This window comes from Erinaceus europaeus, chromosome 9 (assembly GCF_950295315.1).
Source record: "Erinaceus europaeus chromosome 9, mEriEur2.1, whole genome shotgun sequence".
Classification (NCBI taxonomy): Eukaryota; Metazoa; Chordata; class Mammalia; order Eulipotyphla; family Erinaceidae; genus Erinaceus; species Erinaceus europaeus.
Window position 1 is genome coordinate 56604893 of NC_080170.1, and position 21271 is coordinate 56626163.

At 47.7% G+C, this 21271-nt stretch overlaps 1 protein-coding gene across 3 annotated transcripts; it reads left to right on the top strand.

Moving 5' to 3' along the window:
• The first annotated feature begins 832 nt into the window (after positions 1 to 832).
• LOC103118556 (proton-coupled amino acid transporter 2) lies at positions 833 to 19658 on the top strand. 3 transcript variants are annotated; one of them, XM_007528783.2, is made up of 11 exons: positions 837 to 1050; positions 1515 to 1673; positions 4413 to 4503; positions 4908 to 4996; positions 5341 to 5436; positions 9265 to 9349; positions 11615 to 11833; positions 14457 to 14555; positions 15106 to 15272; positions 15796 to 15965; positions 17921 to 19658. In XM_007528783.2, the coding sequence occupies exons 2-11, from the start codon at positions 1516 to 1518 to the stop codon at positions 18190 to 18192; spliced, it is 1446 nt and encodes a 481-aa protein (XP_007528845.1). In that variant the 5' UTR covers positions 837 to 1050; position 1515; the 3' UTR covers positions 18193 to 19658. The 3 variants fall into 3 exon arrangements, with proteins under 3 accessions (XP_060053960.1, XP_007528845.1, XP_060053959.1); XM_060197976.1 differs by having other exon boundaries at positions 838 to 1050; positions 1511 to 1673; XM_060197977.1 differs by lacking the exon at positions 11615 to 11833 and having other exon boundaries at positions 833 to 1050; positions 1511 to 1673.
• Positions 19659 to 21271: the final 1613 nt, after the last annotated feature.

The following is a 21271-nucleotide window of genomic DNA, read 5'->3' on the forward strand; positions in this document are numbered from 1 at the left end:
GGGGTCCCAGAGCTGTGCATTTTCCTCTCCCACCTCCTACCACGATACTGCCACATATAGAACTGGAGATGGTTTCTCCAACTACACTGAGGGCTTCGTTGATGGGGCCAGTAGGTAAAGGAGGGAGGAAAAAGGGTGGGCTTCTCACCAAGTTCAGAATGGAGGTCAGATGGTGGGAGGGGAGGGTTCTTGCTCTGCCCTTGTCTACAGCAGCTGCGGTTCAGGGAGCTTCACCCAACTCCACAGTTAAAATGGCTGTAAAAACCATAGGGAGGGTGGAGGTGGAGGGTAGATGGTATAAAGATTATGCAAATAGACTCTCATGCCTGAGGCTTCAAAGTCCCAGGTTCAATCCACACCACCCCCACCACAGACCAGAGCTGAACAGTGTTTTGGAAACAAACAAAACATGGAGGAGTAACCACCAAGCCCAAGTTCATACGTGAAGGGGTACGGGTAGAGAAGAGTTGGAGAAGGTCTCATTTAACAAGAAATATAGGGCTCCAGGACCCAGCTCAGCTGGGAGTGCCCTTCTTTGCCACGTGCGCACTCCAGGAGCAGCTGCCACACACCACATGGGGGTGCACTGCGGGAAGCAGGGTGTCCCTGCTCACCCGGAGCCTGAAAAAGCTGGCCAGGCGCAGTATAACCCCAGTAACTACAAACATGACAGACAGAAAAGACATTGAGCTCCAGACAGGACCTTGGAAAGCATCCCCTGCTGGGAGGGGCCCAGCCAGCTTGGGACGTGGCGGGCTGGCCCTGAGGTCATTTCAGAAAAGCTCGGGCGGGGCAGCCGCCGGGGTAAATTGCAGTGCTTTGGGGGAGGAGTAAACCTAGTCCGCTTGTCCCAAAGGCATAAATAGTGACTGTCAGGGTTCTGTGAAACTCCAGGTTCTATCTTGAGCTACACGCGCTCGTGCCAAGTTGAGCTCAGCTCACCCTCCCCACGCCCGCGCTGCACCACCCGCCCAGCAGCGGTCCTTGCTGCCACCCAGACGCCCATACTCAGCCCGGAGAGAGCTCACAGAGGTTGAGAAGAGCTCAGAGGTGAGTCTCTCATTTTTTCTTCCCACCAATTTAAAGACGGGGACTCCCCCACCCCCGCCCCTGGACACCTCACAAAGTTGTGCTGCCTGCCCCAGGAAGAGGAAATAGAGGTGGCTGGGCCCCCACTCTGTCACTTTGCAGCCATGTGGCCCCAGGAAAGTCTCCACATTTGATAGAGCCTTGTTTCCCCTAGATTTCACTTACAGGATTACACGGAAAATTTAGGTGAAGAGGCTAAAAGAGGGTGTTCCCCAAACACCAGCCCCTGAGGCCAGAGTGGATGTAGCTCCCAGCCCTTCCTAAACCCAGTGAAGGAGGGCCAACTCCATTCCTACCCCTCCAACCTCGGGCCCCTCTTCCTGCTTCTGTAGGAGGAACCCCCTGGGGTAGTGGGTGGGGCCTGAGCCAAAGGGAGGGAGGGCTTCCCAGCCGCCAAGCACTATCCCCAGTCTATCACTAGCCAGCATGTCTGAGACCAGTAGTGCTGAGGGGCCCCAGGAAGCTGGAGTCTTCAAACTGGACATCATCTCTCCTGGAAATGATCAGAAGCTACAGGAGGACCCTGGTTTCTCTGATGGCAGTTCCACGGAACCCCCGGGTCAGGGGAAGCCCAAAGGCATCACGTGAGTCTCTCTTTTGCCTTCTAGTTGGCATCCACTGTGCAAATAGGGGGCTGTCTGGGAGCAGAGAGGGCCCAGGAGTTTTGAGGGACATTGTGGCCTGTGAGAGAAAACTGATGCCCAGCTACTTTGGCAATGGCAGGAGGGGCTTTTGACCGATCCGGGAGCTCACTGGGAGAAATTAGGGCCCCAAGGTCTTGGAGGAGAGGTGAGACTCCAGCTTCAGATGACAGGGGCTCATTGGTCACAAAGCTTCCCTCTGTGAAGATGGAAGGTGTGTCTGAAAGCAGTTTGAAGCCTGCCTCCTGTGCCTGAAATGGCTGGGTGGGCTTGGACTCCAAAGGATGCAGCAAGGGCTCAGAGCTGTCACTCTGATGATCTTCTTCTAGCGTTTGCCCTTCTTCCGTAGCCAGTCAACAGCGTCAGGTTGAGCCTGATGTAAAGTTTCGAGACCTCCTTTGAATCTGGATGATCTCCTAGTAGAGGCAAACAGAACACTTGGGGAGGGGAGAGAAGTGGTTATGCAGACTCTCATGCCTGAGGTTCAGTCCCCTGAACCACCAGAAATCAGAGCTGAGCAACACTCTGGATAAAGACATCTACAAGAGCCAAAAGCTGGGCTGGGGAGACAGCATAATGGTTATGCAAAAGACTTTCAAGCCTGAGGCTCCAAAGTCCCAGGTTCAGTCCCCAGCATCACCATAAGCCAGAGCTGAGCAGTGCTCTGGTAGCTCTCTCTGTGTATCTTCCTCTCTGTATCCCTCTTTCACTAAAAATAAGATATTTAAAAAAAAAAAAAGGCAAAAGCTCCTTCGTTCTCTGAGCCCGTTTTCCCAAATGAAGCCAGGAGCGGTGGGCTGCAGTGGAAGGAATTCTGAAGGGTGAATTGGGGGTGGGGGCGGGAGATAGAAGGGGCAGGCAAAGGCCCTGGGGCCAAGATCAAAGGCTGGGGAGGGCCAGCCCCCCAGGGCAAGCCTTGAGGGCACAGAGACTTCCTGAGAATGAGTACCTAGAGGCTTAGGCCCCTGGAGGGTGGGGGAAGGGGAGGTTTCAAGGGGAAGTCTTTAGAAGTTGGCTAGTCTTGTGTTCTCTGCTGACACCAGATTGGGAGCCAACTCAGCAGGGTAAAAGGATGAGAGGACAAGCCCTGGGAGGGTCAACAGTTGTGAAGGGATTGTGGTGCCCAGTCAGCTCACCTGGCTGCAGATCCAGCTGGGTCAACCGGCCACAGGACATCTCTACCTCAGTTTCTCCTCCATGAAAAAACAGGCTTGTCCTCCCAGGCTGGTTGCCAAGATGGTCTGTGTGTAAAGCCCCACAGGGCAGTGTCCTCAAGTTGGCTATGGTGACTACAGTGACCTCAGGCAATCACCAAGCCACTGAAGGAGAGGGTCGAGGCCGCCTCCCACCCAGCCAGGTGCCTTACACAACCACAGCATGCCCCTCTCCAGTTGGTGTGCTCTGACTCAGACTCAGACTCCAAGCTTGATTTCCCAAGATCTTTATAGAACTTTCCAAAGTGTCCTGTTGACCCCTTCTAGTTATGAAACAACCCCCAATGTAGCAGACCCCTGTCCCTAGGTTGCCTCCTCCCTTCTCCCTGATTGTCCTCCTTACCCCTTACATCACGAATGAATTACCCACACTTTAAGGTACTAGTGTTGATCCCAGGGAGGAGGCTTAGCAGAATGTGCCTTGAGTTCAGTCCTTGGAGTAGTAAACATCAAGACACAGCAGAATATCATATATGGCTGCATGGGGGCTCCACCCACCCCCCACCACCACCACACACACACAGATAAACAGGCATTGGTGTCTGGAGCATTAGTCTGGCATCTGCCTGCGGCTATAGGGTGGGCTTGGCTTTGCCCTGGTTGGTGCAGCTCTGAGCTGGCCCCAGCCACCTCTGTAGTCTTCTCACTGCTCTCCTGAGGAGTCTCCACAATGAACGCCACCCCTCACCCTAGCCTCACCAGCAGAAGGAGCTCTGCCTGGCACTTTGGCCTTTGGGGCACAGACCCATCCTTGGACCCATTGCACAGCTCCTCAAGGAAGGCCCCAGAGTTGCTCTTTTTTGTGGGAGTGGCAAAAGACATGCCATTCATTCCCTAGCTGGATGTCCTGGCTGAGGAGAAAAGCCTCAAAACACTGCTCAGAGCCCAACCCCCAATGCTCTGCCCATCAGGGCCCCAGGGACCCACATCAGCAGACCTGTTTCCTCACACTCACCCCGTTTCCTCCACTGCCCTTTCCCCTTCTCTGAGTGCCTGTCTGTCCCACAGCAGGATCATGACCCAGAGCCTCAGTCTCCGTGGTTGTATGTGTGTGAGGGCTATATCCATACTCTGATCTACAACCATATCTGGGAGTAGTAAGTCCAGTAGAAGTGGATTGAAGACAAGTCCCAACTTTAAATCCAAGGTCCTTGGTATGTCCTCAGGCAAGGCATTATGAAAAACTCTGCACCTCACTTTCCTCATCTGAGAAAGCACATTCTTCATAACACCTGCTAAGTCCAAGTTCAGAATCTGTTATATAAGGGCTCCGATATCACCTAGTTCTAGGTACTAAAACCAGAACAGCTCTGGGGAAACTGGCTGGCTACCCTACAGAAGATTCAGAGGTGCCTCCCATGCCCCACCATCTCTTGCTGAATGCAGGCACTGGCACACAGGAAGGGAGTTCCTCCAGTCTCCCTCCGCCACCCTCATTCACCACACCCCCCTACTTCCTCTGTTCTAGGGGGTTCCAGGCCTTGGTTCACCTGGTGAAGGGCAATGTTGGCACGGGACTCCTGGGACTGCCCCTGGCCATGAAGAACTCAGGCCTCCTGGTAAGAGGGACCACCCCAGAGTGGGCTATACCTGGGAAAGGGTGGGGAGGACAGAGAGAGAGAATGAACATCTGAGTTTCTGATGGTTTGCAAGATGCCGTTCTGGGAATAGCTTAGTCCAGACTTGCAGAGTGTGTGTGTCCACTTTCTGGGCCTGAATTTCCTCCCCTGTGGAGTGCAGGTAGACTTGTAACCCTGAAGTCACCAAGGCATAAGAAGGAGGCTGGGTCCACAGCACCACATGGGGCTAGAGCCTGCTTACTTAGAGCATAAGTTGAAGTTACGTTGGAGAAAGCCTGTTGCTCTTTCAGACCAGTTTGCTAGAGAGTTCTGAGTCCTGAGTGGTAGCTGTGCTAACCCTTCCCCCCATAATCCTGATCTCTTTTCTCCTCCCACACCCCCAGATGGGCTCACTCAGCTTGCTGGTCATGGGTTACATCGCCTTACACTGCATGCACATCCTGGTCCGATGTGCCCAGCGCTTCTGCAAGAGGTGAGCACCTTGTCCCCACCAAGCCCTTGAACTTGGTCCTCAGGGTTATCCCAGAAATTGACATCAGAGTTGACTTCTTAGTTTTCTCCAAAAGGCCAGTGCAAAGGCAAAGGAGTGGGGCAGGGCCTTCTTCTTCCCTTTATGTGTCTGGGGGTGGCCTCAGTCAGGTCCCTGGAAGCCACCTGTAAGCTGAGCACACGTGTGCCTGCCCAGCTACTATGGGGGCACACAGGTGTCCTGAGAGCCACTACCCCCCCCCCCCCCGTGTGGTTCTGCCATGGAGTCATTCCCCCAGTGTGTAATCTCAGGTTAGACCTTTCATCGACTGTGTGCTTCTCTCACAGGCTCAACAAGCCCTTTCTGGACTACGGGGAGACGGTGATGCACGGGATGGAGGCAGGGCCCAGTGCCTGGCTGAAGAAGCATGCACTCTGGGGCAGGTACTTGCTTTGGCTGTGCCCAGGGGTGGAGGGAAATGAGCTTCTGCCTTAATAAAAGTCACTACTATGTACCAGGCCCTAGAAATATCATGAGAGTATGAAAAAAAAAATGTGGCTCTAAATCACAGAACCCCAAGTCCAGGGAGAAAGACACAAGAAACAGCTTAGGACAGGGATCAGATGGCGGTGCACCTGGTTGAGTGCACATATTATAAAGCACAAGAACCTGCATTCAAGCTCCACATCCCCATCTGCAGTGGGGAGCTTAATTAAAAAAAAACACATTTTATTTATTAATGATAAAGATAGGAAGAAAGAGAGAAAGAACCAGACATCACTCCAGTATATGTGTTGCCAGGAATTCAACTCAGAACCTCATGCTTGAGAGAATAGTGCTTTATCCACTGCTCCACCTTCCAGAACATGGGGTTGGGGGTGGGAGATTGGAGCTTCATGATTGGTGAAGCAATGCTGCAAGCATCTCTCTTTACCTTTCCCTCTCTCTTTTTATTTTTATTATTATTTTTAATATTTATTTTATTTATTCCCTTTTGTTGCCCTTGTTGTTTTATTGTTGTAGTTATTATTGTTGTTGTTGGATAGGACAGAGAGAAATGGAGAGAGGAGGGGGAGACAGAGAGGAGGAGAGAAAGATAGACACCTGCAGACCTGCTTCACCGCCTGTGAAGCGACTCCCCTGCAGGTGGGGAGCCAGGGTTCGAACCGGGATCCTTATGCCGGTCCTTGTACTTTGTGCCACCTGCGCTTAACCTGCTGCGCTACAGCCCGACTCCCCCCTCTCTCTTTTTAAAATTTTTATTATCTTTATTTATATATTAGATAGAGACAGCCAGAAAATTGAGAGGAAAGGGGAGATAGAGAGAGAGACAGACACCTGCAACCCTGCTTCACCACTCATGAATCTTTCCCCCTGCAAGTGGGAACTGGGGGCTTGAACCTGGGTCCTTGTGCACTAATGTGAACGCTTAATGAGGTACACCACCACTTGGCCCCTTCCTTTCCCTCTCAATTTCTGTCTCTATCCAGAATAAATAAAAATATATATTAAAAGGAAGAAAGTAAGAGAAATAAATAAAGAAAGAAAAAACCAAGAAAAGAAACATCTCAGATCAGCTACCAACCACCACAATATGAGTGCCAGGAGGGAGAGAAGTGGTGCCAAGCAGGTGGAGAGATGAGGACTGGCAGGCTTTGTGGGATAGACAGCCAGGCTGAAGAACTGGGATGATGAATTACCTAGGGGGAAGTGAGCAGGGGCCCCAGGGCTTCCAGGAAAAAGGAGACAGCAGGTGGGGCTGTTTCCAAGTATGGAAAGATCAGGCCATCTGTGGGTAGAGTTGGAGAGGTGAACTAAGTGGGAGCCAGGACCAGTGGAGTGGTGCACTTTAGACTCTTCTGCTCTCTCCTCAGAAGCAACCAAGAAGCTGGAGGGCTTTAATCAGGAAAGCAGCCATCTTGCTGTGTGCCCGGTCTTTTGGGCTTATATGAGGACAGGTGGTCTAAGAGCAAGAGTTAGTTTTGCTGGACTGGTCAGAGGCCTGTGCCCAGTGTCTAGGTGGCTGTCCTGGCTGAGACCAGGCTGGTGAACTTGGTCATGGCTGGGACCCCAGGATAGCGGGTAAAGAAAGACATGCTGGTTAATTTTGAGTTTCTAAAGGATGAAAGTGCCTGAGGCCACTCAAATGGAGACACCAAGGGCTGGTTGGAGGTGTGAGCCTGCACTTATTTCCAGGGAGGACACAGATGAGAAGTCTTCATCCAGAACATAGTGGAAGAGGTTAGAGTATGGAAAAAATAGAGAGCAGACTAAAATGCCCATTCCCCTGTGGTGAGATTCCAGCCCCCCAGAACCCCTTATGCCCTGGGACCATTTAGCATTTATAGTGGTTCTTGAACTTCCTGTGCCCCAGCTCTGCCCCCGTGGGCCCTTCCCAGGAGTGTCAGAGCTTCATGACACCTCTATGGACATTCAACTGCAGAACATGTGAGCTCCACCCGGTTCTCAGTTGTAGCACCAGAGAGGAGACGTTGCCTCTGTTCCCCCGGCTCCCATCTGCCTATCTGGCCATTCCTGTGCTGCACTGGCAGATGCTTCCACTGCTTCTGTCCTGCCTTGAATGTTGGTGGTGTCCTCAGGTCTGGAGTGGGGCCCTTTCTTCACTCTTCCCAGCAGCTTCTACCCATAAGCCATAAATCAATAGTCTCAGATCCTAATGACAGCTGTTTCCTGAACGTCTTCCTGTAGGCAACTCAGTTTCTTACCTCAGATCTGAAAGTGCCCTTTCTTCCCCAATATATGGTCTTCCATGTGCCCCACTATTGCTAGAGTCTCATGTCTCTGGATTAACTTATTCAGATAAAAAGAGAGAGGGAGCAATTACAGAAGCCAGACCTTCCACCTTCTGCAACCCACAATGACCTTGGGTCCATACTCCCAAAGGGATAAAGAATGGAAAAGCTATCAGTAGAGGGGATGGGATATAGAGATCTGGTGGTGGGAACTGTGTGGAGTTGTAGCCCTCCTATCCTATGGTTTTGTTAACATCTCCTTTTTTAAAATAAAATAAATTAATTAATTAATAAATAGAGGGAGGGAGAGATACCACAGCACTGAAATTTACCCTAGTGTACCTGTGCTGCCATGTGGTATATCATGGGCTTCGACCTGGGTTGCACAAAGGGCAAAGCAAACACCTTCTCAGGTGAGCTCTCTCCTCCCCATTCATTATGTTGTCCAAGCCCCAACACATGGATATAACCTTGGAACATGTTTTTATCTTCTCCTCCAGGTGAAGGTGGGCACTAGACTCTATGTTTCTAACTTCCCAGTGCACAACTACTCGACAGTCCTCTCATCCTAAGCTTTGTCTTGGATGCTGCTGTATTTTTTTAACTTCTTTTAGCACAAGACTCTCCTATCCAGCCTCCAGACTGCTCAGAAATTGGCTGAGCCTTTTGTGGAACTTCTCTTTCTTGCTTTCTCCCTTTCTTTCTCCTCCCTCTTTCTTTCTTTCTTTCTTTTTAATTTATTTTATTTATTCCATTTTGTTGCCCTTGTTTTATTGTTGCCCTTGTTGTTTTATTATTGTAGTTATTATTGTTGTTGTCGTTGTTGGATAGGACAGAGAGAAATGGAGAGAGGAGGGGAAGACAGAGAGGAGGAGAGAAAGATAGACACCTGCAGACCTGCTTCACCGCCTGTGAAGCGACTCCCCTGCAGGTGGGGAACAGGGGTTCGAACCGGGGTCCTTATGCCGGTCCTTGTGCTTTGCGCTCTTTCCTTCTTTCTAAGGGATTTCTGCACCCAAGCACAGGTTTTCCTAAGGTGGTGTGGTCCATAATTGGGGTAAAATGCCCTTTTGACCATGACCATCACCTCATAATTGTTTTTGTCCACAGTCTCTAAGCCACATATTATTGGACTATGTGCCCCAGTGTTTAGCATGGCGTCCACACAGGGTGATAAGCAAATCTGAGTGTGAATGATGCTAATAAACACTTGATCAGTTAGGGCATAGTTAACTGCACAGCTGGCACAGTGAGCTGCACAGTTGGCGCAGTGAGGAGGAATGCTGTGGAGCTGGGCACAGGGAGGCTCGTGGCCCTGAGAATTGGTACCACCTGTTGAGCTGAGAGTACAGGTGGTTGGGAAACACTCTGTCAAAAGGAGCTATTGTTAGCTCCCTGCTCACTAGCCCATTGTTGTGGCAGGACCAAGGGTGCCACAGAGGGTCACTCACTGCTAGGACAGAAATGGAACTAGCCAGCCAGCTCTTTACTAACATGTTTTTTCTCTATTTCTTGCAGACACCTGGTGGTCTTCTTCCTCATTGTTACTCAGTTGGGGTTCTGCTGTGTGTACATTGTGTTTCTGGCGGATAATTTAAAACAGGTAGAGTATTCTAGAAAAAGAGAGGAAGGGTAATTTGTTACTGAACAAATTACCTCTTGCCTTGGGTCCTCTGGGGTATTACAAAAGAAGTTAAAATAGGTGTCACCAAAAAGTCCCATTCCCCAGTTCATCTGTCTATAGATTTCACAAAGGTCACTTGAAGCATTTTTTAGAGAATTATTTATTAATGAGGAGAAGAGAGAACCACAGCATCACCCCTTTACAAGACTTCAAACTTGGGACCTCATGCTTGAGCATTCAACACTTTATCCACTGTACCACCTCCCAGGTGGCCTCCTTTTTTTCTATCTGCCCTTTGTCCAGGATCTTAGATCTGTCTTCAAGATTGGCCTCTAAAACTAAACTGTAAGAGCCTTGGACTGTTTTCACTCTTCCCACCTCCCTTTACCTCTTTTAAAATAAATGCAGGAAGTCTTGGGGTTGAGGCATCTTTACCCACTTTTTGCTGCTGAATCTTTTTTTTTTTTTTTCCTCCAGGGTTATTGCTGTGGCTTGGTGCCTGCACCACAAATCCACTGCTCCTGGAGACCATTTTTTTCCCCTTTTGTTGCCCTTGTTTTATCATTATTGTAGTTATTATTATTGCTGTTGCTGTCGTTGGATAGGACAGAGAGAATGGAGAGAGGAAGGGAATCAGAGAGGGGGGAAAGAAAGATAGAGACCTGCAGACCTGCTTCACTGCCTGTGAAGTGACTCCCCTGCAGGTGGGGAGCCAGGGACTCGAACCGGGATCCTTACACCAGTCCTTTTGCTTTGTGCCACGTGCGCTTAACCCACTGTTTTACCGTTACCGCCTGACTTCCGAAGAGTTTGTTCTTAAGACACGTTACCAAATCATTGCTCAATATGTAACTCACCTGGGAGGGTGGCTGCTTTGACATGTTTGGGGCCCAGGTTCAAGCCTGGCCCCACCACATTGGTGTCTTTCCTTCTATCACTTTTACCTGAAAAAGTTGCTGGACCAGTGAAGCTCCAGTGTTTACCAAAGGGAGGGACGAGATAGATAGATAGATAGGTAGGTAGGTAGGTAGGTAGGTAGGTAGATAGGTAGATAGATAGATAGATAGATAGATAGATAGATAGATAGATAGCAGAATTTCATTTGTGACCTGCTTAAACAACAGGTGTGTCTCGAGTGTTCATGGGGTGGGGGTGAGGGGGTGGGGATATGTTCAAAAAACGGTAAAAGTTCACCATCAATGTGTTGTAGTGTTGGGTCAGAACACTGTTAACAACTCTCTGAGACCTGCGTGGCCTAATTGGGAACCAAAGGTCAGGAATTATGAGGTGAGGAAAAGTCACTGAGATGGGGTGGTGGGGGGCTAGAAGGGATAGTTAGAGGAGCAGCTTCCTGGTGGGAGGAGGGAGTGGTGGACACCTGGAGACAGGAACATGGGGGATGGCTAGGGAGGTGGAGGAAGGTATGGTTTGGTGCCCTGTTTCTGGAGCTCCTGGGAGGCCTGGTTGGTGCTTCAAGCATTTGCCTTACTTTCCTGAAGAAGCAGGAAAAACAATTTAATGAGGAAGAACAACTTAATGATTCCTTTGAAATCTATGGAGAGCAGATAAGTGAAAAGGAGCTACAGAATAAAGTAGCACTTGATATGGCTGCAATTTTGTCAAATGTAACAGGTGTCTGTCTAGTACCTGTGATTTACGACCACTTATACCAAGTGTGCCATGACAACCACTGGCACTGCAACCCCCATCTTATTCAGAATTGCCAAGATTTTTTTTTTTGTTGTTGGTTTTTTTTTTCCCAGATAGAGACAGAAGCAAAGAGAGAAAGACAGCAGCATAGCAATGAAGCTTCCTCCAATGCAGTGGGGGCCAGGCTCAAGCCTGGCAAAGCAGCATACTATCCAAGTGGGCAATTTTGTACTGATCCAATGATCATATTTTCTTAGAAATCTATTTAGTAACACAAAACAGAACAATAGCATCACTCTGGCATGTGCGGATGCTGGGGACTGAATTTGGAGGCTCATGCTTGCAATTCTGGTGCTCTGACCTCAACACAACCTCCCAGGTCATTTGTATTAAACTGATTTGTGCAGCCTTTTGGAGGATGAACCTCGAGGAGGCTCTAGCACAAGAAGTCCTGATGTGATCTTCACTCCCCCTGAGAGCCTGGCATGTGAGAGGCTACCTCTTTGTGAGGGAGTCTGTTTGTGTGCAAGGCCCTAGGCTGACTGTGGCCAGAACAGGCACCCACGCTTACCCTCCCTTCTGCTCCTTCCTCAGATAGTGGAGGCTATCAATAGCACCACCACCAACTGTCATGTGGATGGGCCCATGTTGCTGACACCCACCATGGACTCGAGGCTCTACATGCTGGCCTTTCTTCCCTTCCTGGTGTTGCTGGTGTTCTTCCGGAACCTGCGTGTTCTGACTGTCCTCTCCCTGTTTGCCAACATCAGCATGCTGGTCAGCCTGGTGATCCTCACCCAGTACATCGTCCAGGTTAGAGTACACCTGTCCTCCAGGTGTCACAGACATATGACCCCTCTGTGTCACAGACATATGACCCCTGGGGATAGTCCTGAGGTCAAGTGGGTTAGGGGCTCCTTGCCTCACTGAAGCATTTCTCCTACAGAATTCTCTCTCTCTTTTTAATATATATATATTTTTTTACCTCCAGCGTTATTGCTGGGGCTCAGTGCCTGCACTACAAATCCTGGAGGCTATTTTTTTTCCCTTTTGTTGCCCTTGTTTTATCATTGTTGTTGTTATTACTATTGTTGTTAATATTGCTGCCATTGTTGGATAGAACAAAGAGAAATCGAAAGAGGAGGGGAAGACAGAAAGGAGGAGAGAAAGATAGATACGTGAAGACCTGTTTCACTGCTTGTGAAGCGACCCCCCTGCAGGTGGGGAGCTGGGGGCTTGAACTGGGATCCTTCAGCTCGTCCTTGGGCTTTGTACCATGTATGCTTAACCTGTTGTGCTACCTCCCAGTTCCCTCTTTTTAATATATTTTTTTTAATTTATGTATTTATTTATTTATTTATTTATTTATGAGAGGGATAGGAGGAGAGAGAGAAAGAACCAGACATCACTCTGGTACATGTGCTGCCAGGGATCAAACTCAGGACCTCAGAGAGTCTAACACTTTCCACTGTGCCAACTCCTGGACCACTCCTACAGAATTCTCTATGTAGCCTCCTCTTCCTCCTAGATGCCACCTCTGCAGACTGGTTCTCCATTACTCACTTGTATGGCAAATACTGGCTTTTAAAGACAGTTATACTTTGCAAAGAAATTGAGATGTTGGAAAAATCATGACATAATTTATGGAAAAACATGCATCATGACTTTTCTGACAACCCAGTACTTCAACCACAGACAATCCCACATGCAAAATTTGTCAAGTCACTCAGTCTTATAGTTTATGACCATGATTCTGTGCACCTGAATTATCCCTGGAGGAAATTTGAGAGAACAAACCTAATCATTGTCACAGAGGTTGTAGACAGGTTCAAATACTGTAAATAAATCTATCCCAATATTCATTATAATGCCTTGAGCTTGAGTTATGTATAAATGTTTCCAACTTTTTAAAAAATATGTTTACTTTGGGGTCGGGTTGTGGCACACCTGACTGTGTGCCACATGTTACAATGCGCAAGGACCTAGGTTCAAGCCCCCAGTCCCTACCTGCAGAGGGAAAGCTTCATGAGTGGTGAAGCAGTGTTGCAGGTGTCTCTGTCTTTTACCCTCTCTTAACTCCTCATTCCCTCTTGATTTCTGATGGTCTCTATTCAATAAATAAATAAAGATAATTTAAAAATATGTTTATTTTAACAAGAGAGTTACAGAGAGAAAGAAAGACTAGAGCACTGCTTAGCTCTGGCTTATTATGGTGCTGGGGATTGAACCTAGGATCACAGAAAGTCAGGCATGAAAGCCTTTTTTGCATAACCATTATGCTATCTTCCCTGTTCCAGTTTCAAACTATTAAAACCCTTTCTAATTGTGATTTTTAAATATTAATGAGAGAGGAGAGAACCAGAGCATCATTCTAGCATATGTAATAGCCAGGATTGAACTTAGAACCCCACGTGTGCTAGTCTAACAGTATATTCACTGTTCCACATTCTTGGCCACTAACTGATTTTGTTTCCTCATTTTTCCTCCCTACCAGAGCACTGCTTGGCTCTGGCTTATAGTGGCATGGGGGACTGAACCTGGGATTTAGGAGCCCCAGTCATGAGAGTGTCTTTGCATAACCATTATGCTATCTCCCCAGCTCTAATTGATTTTTGTAATGGACAAAACTATGTAGAAACTTAAACTCTAGGTATCCCTTGGCATACTCAATACCTTTTGAGATATTACAAGAATAAAGAAAGAGAGGCCGGGTGTTGGTGCACCTGGTTGAGTGCACATGTTACAATGCACAAGGACTTGGGCTCGAGCTCCTGGTCCCCACTTGCAGGGGGAAAGCTTTGTGAGTGGTGAAGCAGTGCTGCAGGTGTCTTTCTGCCTCTCTCCCTCTCTATCTCCCCCCTTCCTCTCAATTTCTGGTGGTCTCTATCCAATAAATAAATAAAGATAAAAAAGAATAAAGGTTACATTGCCCATGGAATTTAGCAAAACTAATGAATTAGTCAAATATTTTAGTACGTTTACAGATCAGTCTTGCAGTCATTACTATTTTTTTTTTTTGCATAACCCTTAAGCTATCTACATCCACTCCCTCGTGTTATATTTATGTTCTAATAACTGAGAATGATCACTGCATTTTTTTAAAATAATTTCTTCTGGGAAATGGGTATCAGAGAATCTGTAGGTCAGGTATCACAGACCACTTTTGGTTTGGTTTGGTTTGGTGTGTCTTTGATGGCTGATAAAGGTCATGACTCAATCCCCTGTGTTTCTGAGGATTGGATTACAGCCTCTTTATAGATCCAGGCCAGCTGAGTTCTGACATTTAGATGACACATCTGTCCAAGATAGTGGTTTTGGGCTGATTTCTTTGACAAGTCATGCTCTTTTCAGTAGGATCTTCCTTGGAAACTCTCCCTTCTAAAAGGCGCTCAGGTGAGCTTTAAGAGTGACTCCCCCGTGTTCCTCTTTCCTGCAGGACATCCCAGACCCCAGCCAGCTGCCACTGGTGTCGAGCTGGAAGACTTACCCCCTCTTCTTCGGGACAGCAGTGTTCTCTTATGAAAGCATTGGTGTGGTGAGTGAGCCAGGGGGAGACTTCCAGGCACTGGATGGGAGAGGGAACTCTGGGTGTTCAGGTGCTTGAGTAGCAGGTGGCACTGACTCTCTGGGGTCATTGCACTGACGGGAGAGAGGATTGAGTCATTTTTACTTGGTTGCATGACCATGGATTATTGGCCTGTCTCCAGAACTCACATCTCATGAGACAGGGGCTCTGTGCTATTATACCCTTGCTCCCTACACCTATTTTCTGAGTGTACACTCTGTCCTTTCTGTGTGGACTCACTATGTCTCTGCCCTTTTGCAACAGGCTCCTCTCACTTGGCACCATGCCCTCTAGTCTCACCTGTGAGGGCTGCACCAAGACTCCCTCCTGATAGTTGCCTCATATTCCATTGTGATTACAGGATGTGTTTATACCTCATCCCACCCTGGACATCGGGTGGCTGCTGCTTCCAGGGTTCAGGGACATGCTGCCACTGGATGTGGGAGTGTGAGTCTGTTTTAGTCTCCCACTCTATGTGTCCCTCTGCTTCCCTCTCTCTTCATGCTGAGTCTTCCTGCAGGTCCTGCCCCTGGAAAACAAGATGAAGGATACCCGCCACTTCCCAGTTATCCTCTCTCTGGGGATGACCATTGTCATCCTCCTCTACATCCTTGTCGCCACGCTCGGCTACTTGCGCTTTGGTGATGAGATCATGGCCAGCATCACCTTAAACTTGCCCAACTGCTGGTGAGTGGGTTCTCAGGTGGGGGTCATCAAGGAGGTGGAGAAGGCAGGCATGCAGGGCCTCAGGCTCTGAGCTCTGGGCTACCTTTCTCCAACAGTGTCCTTTTAATCTCTGACTCTTGCTTGTTAGCATGAAGAAAGATGTTACTTAGGACAGGGGGAGAAGCAGATCACCCAAGGGAGGGGCATGGGGGTACAGCAGGAGGGAGTGGACCAACTGCTGTATTAAGATTCACATTGTCACAGCAGGGAGGACACAGCAAATCCAGAGCCACCAGACAAGAGCACTAGGCTTTGTGTGTTTCTGTGCAAGGTGCAGAGATAAGAGGTGCATCCACTGCCCTGGCCTGTAGGCAGCCCTGTCCACACCCCAACACCGAACCCACACCACTCTATCCTAGATGGCCTCTTCCCCAGGGATTCAGGACTCTACTTTTCCCTCTCTACTAGAGTAGTCTGCCACCATTTCCAGACCAGGAATGGAGGCCCCAGGGTCTGAGTGAGCAGTTTTCTGCTTTGCCTGCAGGTTGTACCAGTCGGTGAAGATCCTGTATGTTCTGGGCATCCTGTGCTCCTACACCTTGCAGTTCTATATCCCAGCTGAGACCATTGTCCCCTGGGCTGTTTCCAAGGTGCCCCAGCGCTGGGCATTGCTAACAGACCTGGGCACCCGCCTAGTCATGGTCTGTCTGACTGGTAAGTGCAGGCAGGCTCAAGCATGCCCAGGGTTAAGTCTAACACCAGGGGCTGGTACCAGCATCTCGCAGTCAACATCTGTGCAAACCTTAGCTCTGCCACCTACTTGGCTTGACTGGTGTTCAGTGGGAGTGGCATAGCTGTCAGAACCAGTCAGAATACTCAGAACTGACACTGATCAGTTGCTAGCCTTGTGCATCTACTGTACTAAGTTCTTCTTATTCTGCATTTCATGGTATTTTTACATCCCTAGGGAATTCTGCTAAGGCAAGACTACTTCTAACCTAACTTTACAGAGGAGCAAACCAAGACAGGTTGCCAGAGTGAGTAGGGAGGACTGCCAGTGTAGGAATCATGGAGCTCAAGTCCAGGCTGTTTTTCCCTCCAGGGTCCAGGCCAATAGTATTATCAGTGAGTCTGCCTGGCAACAAGGCATGTGGTCTGATCCTCACAAGGTGTCCAAATGTGACCCATTTCACATACAAACGCAGAAGGAGAGGACAATTTACCAGGCTGAGTGTCCCCAGCCCCCACTGGCAACAGTTATTGGAAGAGCCCTGGGCCCATGTCCTCCTGTGAGCTTCAAGGGAGTGAGAGAGCTCCCTCACTGCCCCCATAGTCTAGAGCACCCCCCAAACTGCAAGTATTTTAGAGACAAAGGCACAGTGAAGGTTGTAAGGTGACCTGCAGCTCTAAAACTCTTCTTATTGTGATTGTATGTTTTATTTTATTTTTTCTCAAGATTTGTTTATTTAGCAATGAAAGAGAGAGAAGAAATCATAAAGACAACTATCAGAGCACTTTATCTGAATTCACACATTTGAAAATTCAGCACTATGCCTGGGAGGTGGTGCAGTAGATAAAGCACTGATTCTCAGGCATGAGGTCCTAAATTCAATCCCTGGCATCACATATGGCAGAGTGATGCTCTGGGTTTCTCTCATTAATAAATAAGTCCATGGGGTGGGGGAGCTTCACTAGTGGTAGAGCAGTGATGCAGATGTCTCCCATTCTCGCTCCCTCTCAATTTCTCTGTCTGTTTAAGAAAAACAAACATACGAAAAAAAAAAATCCTGGCTTCTGGGAGCAGTAGAGTCATTGTGTAGGCACCAACCTCCAGCAAGAACCCTGGTGACAAAAAATAAAAAAGAAATCCACTGGAAGCCTTGGAATTGTATAGGGATCAAACTCCAGTGAAGCCCTGAAGTAGGGGGAGAAAAAAGAGGTGCATGTGGTCATATCCATTATTAAAAAGGGAATTATAGGAAAGCAGGTGTGGGTGATTGAACCTGGGACTTTGAAGCCTCGGGCACAAAAGTCTGTTTGCATAACTATTATGCTGTCTCCACTATACAAAATTTCTTTTAAGTGTTGCCTGCTTTAGGCATTTAAGTAGCCCAAACAGCAGGGATAGCTGGCTACTAAGACCATTTGTGTTTAATTAGGAGCTTAGCTGCTAAAGATGTGAGAATCTGAACTGTACATTTCACTTTATCTTTCTGTAACTTGAATATGTGAGAAATGATGGGTTTAGGAGGCTGGGCAGTAGCACACTAAGTTAATCACACATAGTACGAAGCATAAGGACCTGTGCATGGATCCTGGTTCAAGCCCCCAACTTTCCACCTGCAGGGTGTTTGGTTTGCAAGTGGTGAAGCAGGTCTGCAGGTATCATCTCTCTCTTTCTCTCTCCCTCTATATTTTCCCCTTCTCTCTCAATTTCTCTCTGTCCTATCCAAGAAATAATAATAATAATAATAATAATAATAATAATAATAATAAATGGCCACAGGACCAGTGGATTCATAGTGCAAGCACTGAGCCCCAGTGATAACGCTGAGGTGAAAGAAAGAGAAAGAAAGAAGTGGGCTTATGTTGCCAGATGAAGATTTCACAGGCAGGTTTTGACATCTCAGCTCAGCCTAAGGTGCCCATCTCTCCTGTACTGTCCACAGGTGTGCTGGCCATCCTCATCCCCCGCCTGGACCTAGTGCTGGCCCTGGTGGGCTCCGTCAGCAGCAGTGCCCTAGCTTTCATCATCCCACCCCTGCTGGAGATCACCACCTTCTACTCTGACGGCCTGAACCCCTTCATCATTGTCAAGGATGTCCTCATCAGCATCTTGGGCTTCCTGGGTTTCGTAGTAGGCACCTACCAGGCTCTGGATGAGCTGATGCGGCCACAACACCCCCTCACCTTCTCCAACTCTACTACTTTTCTTCACTGAGAGCAGCACTATTATGCACCTGCTAGTTCCTGATTCTTCCCCTTTACTGTATAAAGGAGGGGTCAGAGGACTGTTTTATGTGGTGCCAGAGTTTGAACCCAGGGCATTACCTACTCAAGGTATGCACTCCACTGTTGAACTACCACTCAGGCCCCACCTGATTAAGGATAAGGGATCTCTTTCATGTTCATTTTCTTTATTTTGCTACTATAGCTTTTCTCTGGGTCAGGTTATAGTCGGACAAGCAAATTGTTTACCCATGACTAGGTCTAAATGATAATTTAAGTTTTTGGTTTTGTTGTTTATTTGTTTTGTTTATATTTCTTTTCTTTCCTGCTCTCCTAGTTGAGAGCTCTTGATTCCATCCAACTTCATGGCAAATAGCTCAAGTGAGGCTATGCATGAAGTAGCCACCAGGGGGCACCCAAGTGGCCGCACCCTCAAAAGAGTTGTGAGGGGACAAAGTGTTTCCCTTTTTCCAAAACTATTCCAAGAAAAAAGATGAAGGATGGGCAAAACTCATAAGCCAGCAACTATGCAAGTTTTAGTGTTGGGATGAATAAAGCCAAGAGGTCCACGGTGAGCTGCAACTGTCAGACAGAAAGGAACCAGGCTATAAAGTCGAGCATGGCTCACTTTCTCAGCAGCTGAAGTTTTTTGCACTTTGTTGAGACCCACAGACGGGCAGAAGGCATGTGCCACTGACATTATTTGACAATATTTGCCTCTTAGTTCTTGTACTAGTCATTCTTGATGACTAATTATGTGCTAGGCATGGTTTCAAGCTCTGGGGGTAGGCTTGCAAGTTCTTCATGATTATGTGGCTTTGCAACACTGGTTCCTTCAGGAGCTACAGTCTACCCAGGGATGAAGCTCAGTGGAAGCATGCATGTCTCATGCAGGGGGCCTAGGTTTAATCCCCAGAGCCATAAAAAACCAAACAAACAAAGCAAAATCTCTATCTCTACCCTATAGGCCCAATCTTGGAATGGGCACTCAGGGAACAATAGTGCAGGTTAGTGGTGTCTGTGCACTGGGCATTCCTGTCTTGCTACTCTGGGATATGGACAGTAGTTAGACTCTGGAGGACAAAGGAGACTTCCAGGCAGGTCAGCCTGCACATCAGCTGGCTTGCTGGCTCTCAGACACATGAGTGGAACATCCCAGATGATACCCGGACTGAGAGCCACCCAGATGACTCACAGGACTTTGAAGAAAAACAATAAGTGCTATGATTGTGAGTCCTTGGTGTGGAGTTTCTATGCAACAAAAGATGATTGGGATGTCACTAAAAAAGAGAAAGCACTAATGAGAAAGAAAGGAATCAGGTCCTCATTTAGACCACAGTTAAATGTTGGAAAAGAGAAATGAATTTAGCAGCACAATGCACTATAATTGTCAGCATCTCTAAAGACGGTGGGAGTTGTGTCTGGGTGATGGGGTTATTAAAAACCTTTTAAGTTGTTTATTACTAGTTTGTTTCATTTATTTATTTTCACCAGAGCACTGCTCAGCTCTGGCTTACGGTGGTTTGGGGGATTGAACTGGCACCTCAGAACCTCAGATGTGAAAGTCTCTGGTGTAATCATGTTGTCTCCCTTTGCCCATTCTCCTTCTCCACCTCCTCTGCCTCTTCCTCCTTTTTTTTTTTTTTTTTTTTTTAACAGAGGACTTCTCAGTTCTGCCTGTTGGTGATGGCTGGGAATCTAAGAACTCTAGCACACAAGTCCTATATGCTAACACTGAACATCTCCCCAGCCCTTTGACAGTATTTTACATACATGTACACACATGCACCCAGGTTGAACACAAACATACACACTGAATTTCTACACAAAAATTAAATCACTGATCTGTAGTTTCTGGAATTTGCTATTGAGTTGAGGACCAAAGGAAAATTCTCGCTCCTTCATGCAGTAAGTATGTATGTTTGCACGATGTTATTTATTTAAAATATGTTTAATGTGTAAAATGAGAGCCCAACTCCACCTAGTTTTCATTGTTATTTAATCCTTACAAGGGCCTTTGAGGTATCCCCATTTTTAGATATGGAAATAGAGCTATTACTAAGTAACTTGCCAAGGATTAAACATTGGCAGATGGCTTCAGGACTCTATGCCCCCAGATTCCTGCCACATGCACTGCAGAGACCACAGAGACCCTGGGACTGTGGTCAGATATGGACCACACATTTATAAAAACAAACAAACAAACAAAGGCCACCTGCCTCTTTATTTTTTACCAGAGCACTGAACATCTCTGGTTTATGGTGGTGCAGGGGATTGAATTTGGGACTTTGGAACCTCAGGCATGAGAGTCTCTCACTCTCTTTTTAAATTTATTTTTATTTTATTGAAAGGACAGAGAGAAATTGAGAGGGAAGACAGAGGGAGAGATATACCTGTAACACTGCTTCACCACTTGTGAAGTTTCCCTCTGTAGATGGGGAACCTGGGCCTTGGTGCATGGTAATGTGTGTGCACAACCAGGTGCACCACCACGAGAGTCTCTGCATTATGCAATCTACCGCCCAACCCCTGCCTCTTCACAAACAAGTTAGAGCTATGTAAGGAGGGGCTCCTGGAGGCTATCTGGTGAATCAGACTCCTAATTTATGCATAGGTGTCCCCAATTCTGGTACCAAAATCTGACAGTAAACACAAAGGTAAATGAGCAATTATACATGCAAACACAGGATAAATGCAAATAAATGCAAATACAATATGGCAGCTAAGCAAAGAACAGCTCCCTCTGTAAGGTTTTGATTCATTAGTGTGAAGAGCACAAGATAGGGGAAAAAAACTGATCTTTGATTAGTTCAGAAAGGCATCCATTCACATAAAGTTCTGGGAGAAGGCTTAGAGAAAGTGCCTGCTTTACTTTGTATTTGCCACCAGGGCTGGGTGCCTGCATGAGTCCACTGTTTCTGGAGACCATTTTGTATCTACCCCTTTTTTTCCTTTTCCCTCCTCCCCCATTTTCTTTATGACAAATACAGGATGAGAGAGACAGGAGAAATGCCTGCATCATTGCTCCAGAGCTCATGCAGGTTTTCCCTTGTTAAGTGGGGACTGAGGAT

What these genes read in the sequence shown, in the direction of transcription:
- LOC103118556 (XM_007528783.2), top strand. Translation starts at nt 1,516, where the DNA reads ATGTCTGAGACCAGTAGTGCTGAGGGGCCCCAGGAAGCTGGAGTCTTC. An exon ending in TGAAGAACTCAGGCCTCCTG is followed by an intron (nt 4,504 to 4,907) that starts GTAAGAGGGACC and finishes CCACACCCCCAG; the next exon opens with ATGGGCTCACTCAGCTTGCT. An exon ending in TTAAACTTGCCCAACTGCTG is followed by an intron (nt 15,273 to 15,795) that starts GTGAGTGGGTTC and finishes CTTTGCCTGCAG; the next exon opens with GTTGTACCAGTCGGTGAAGA.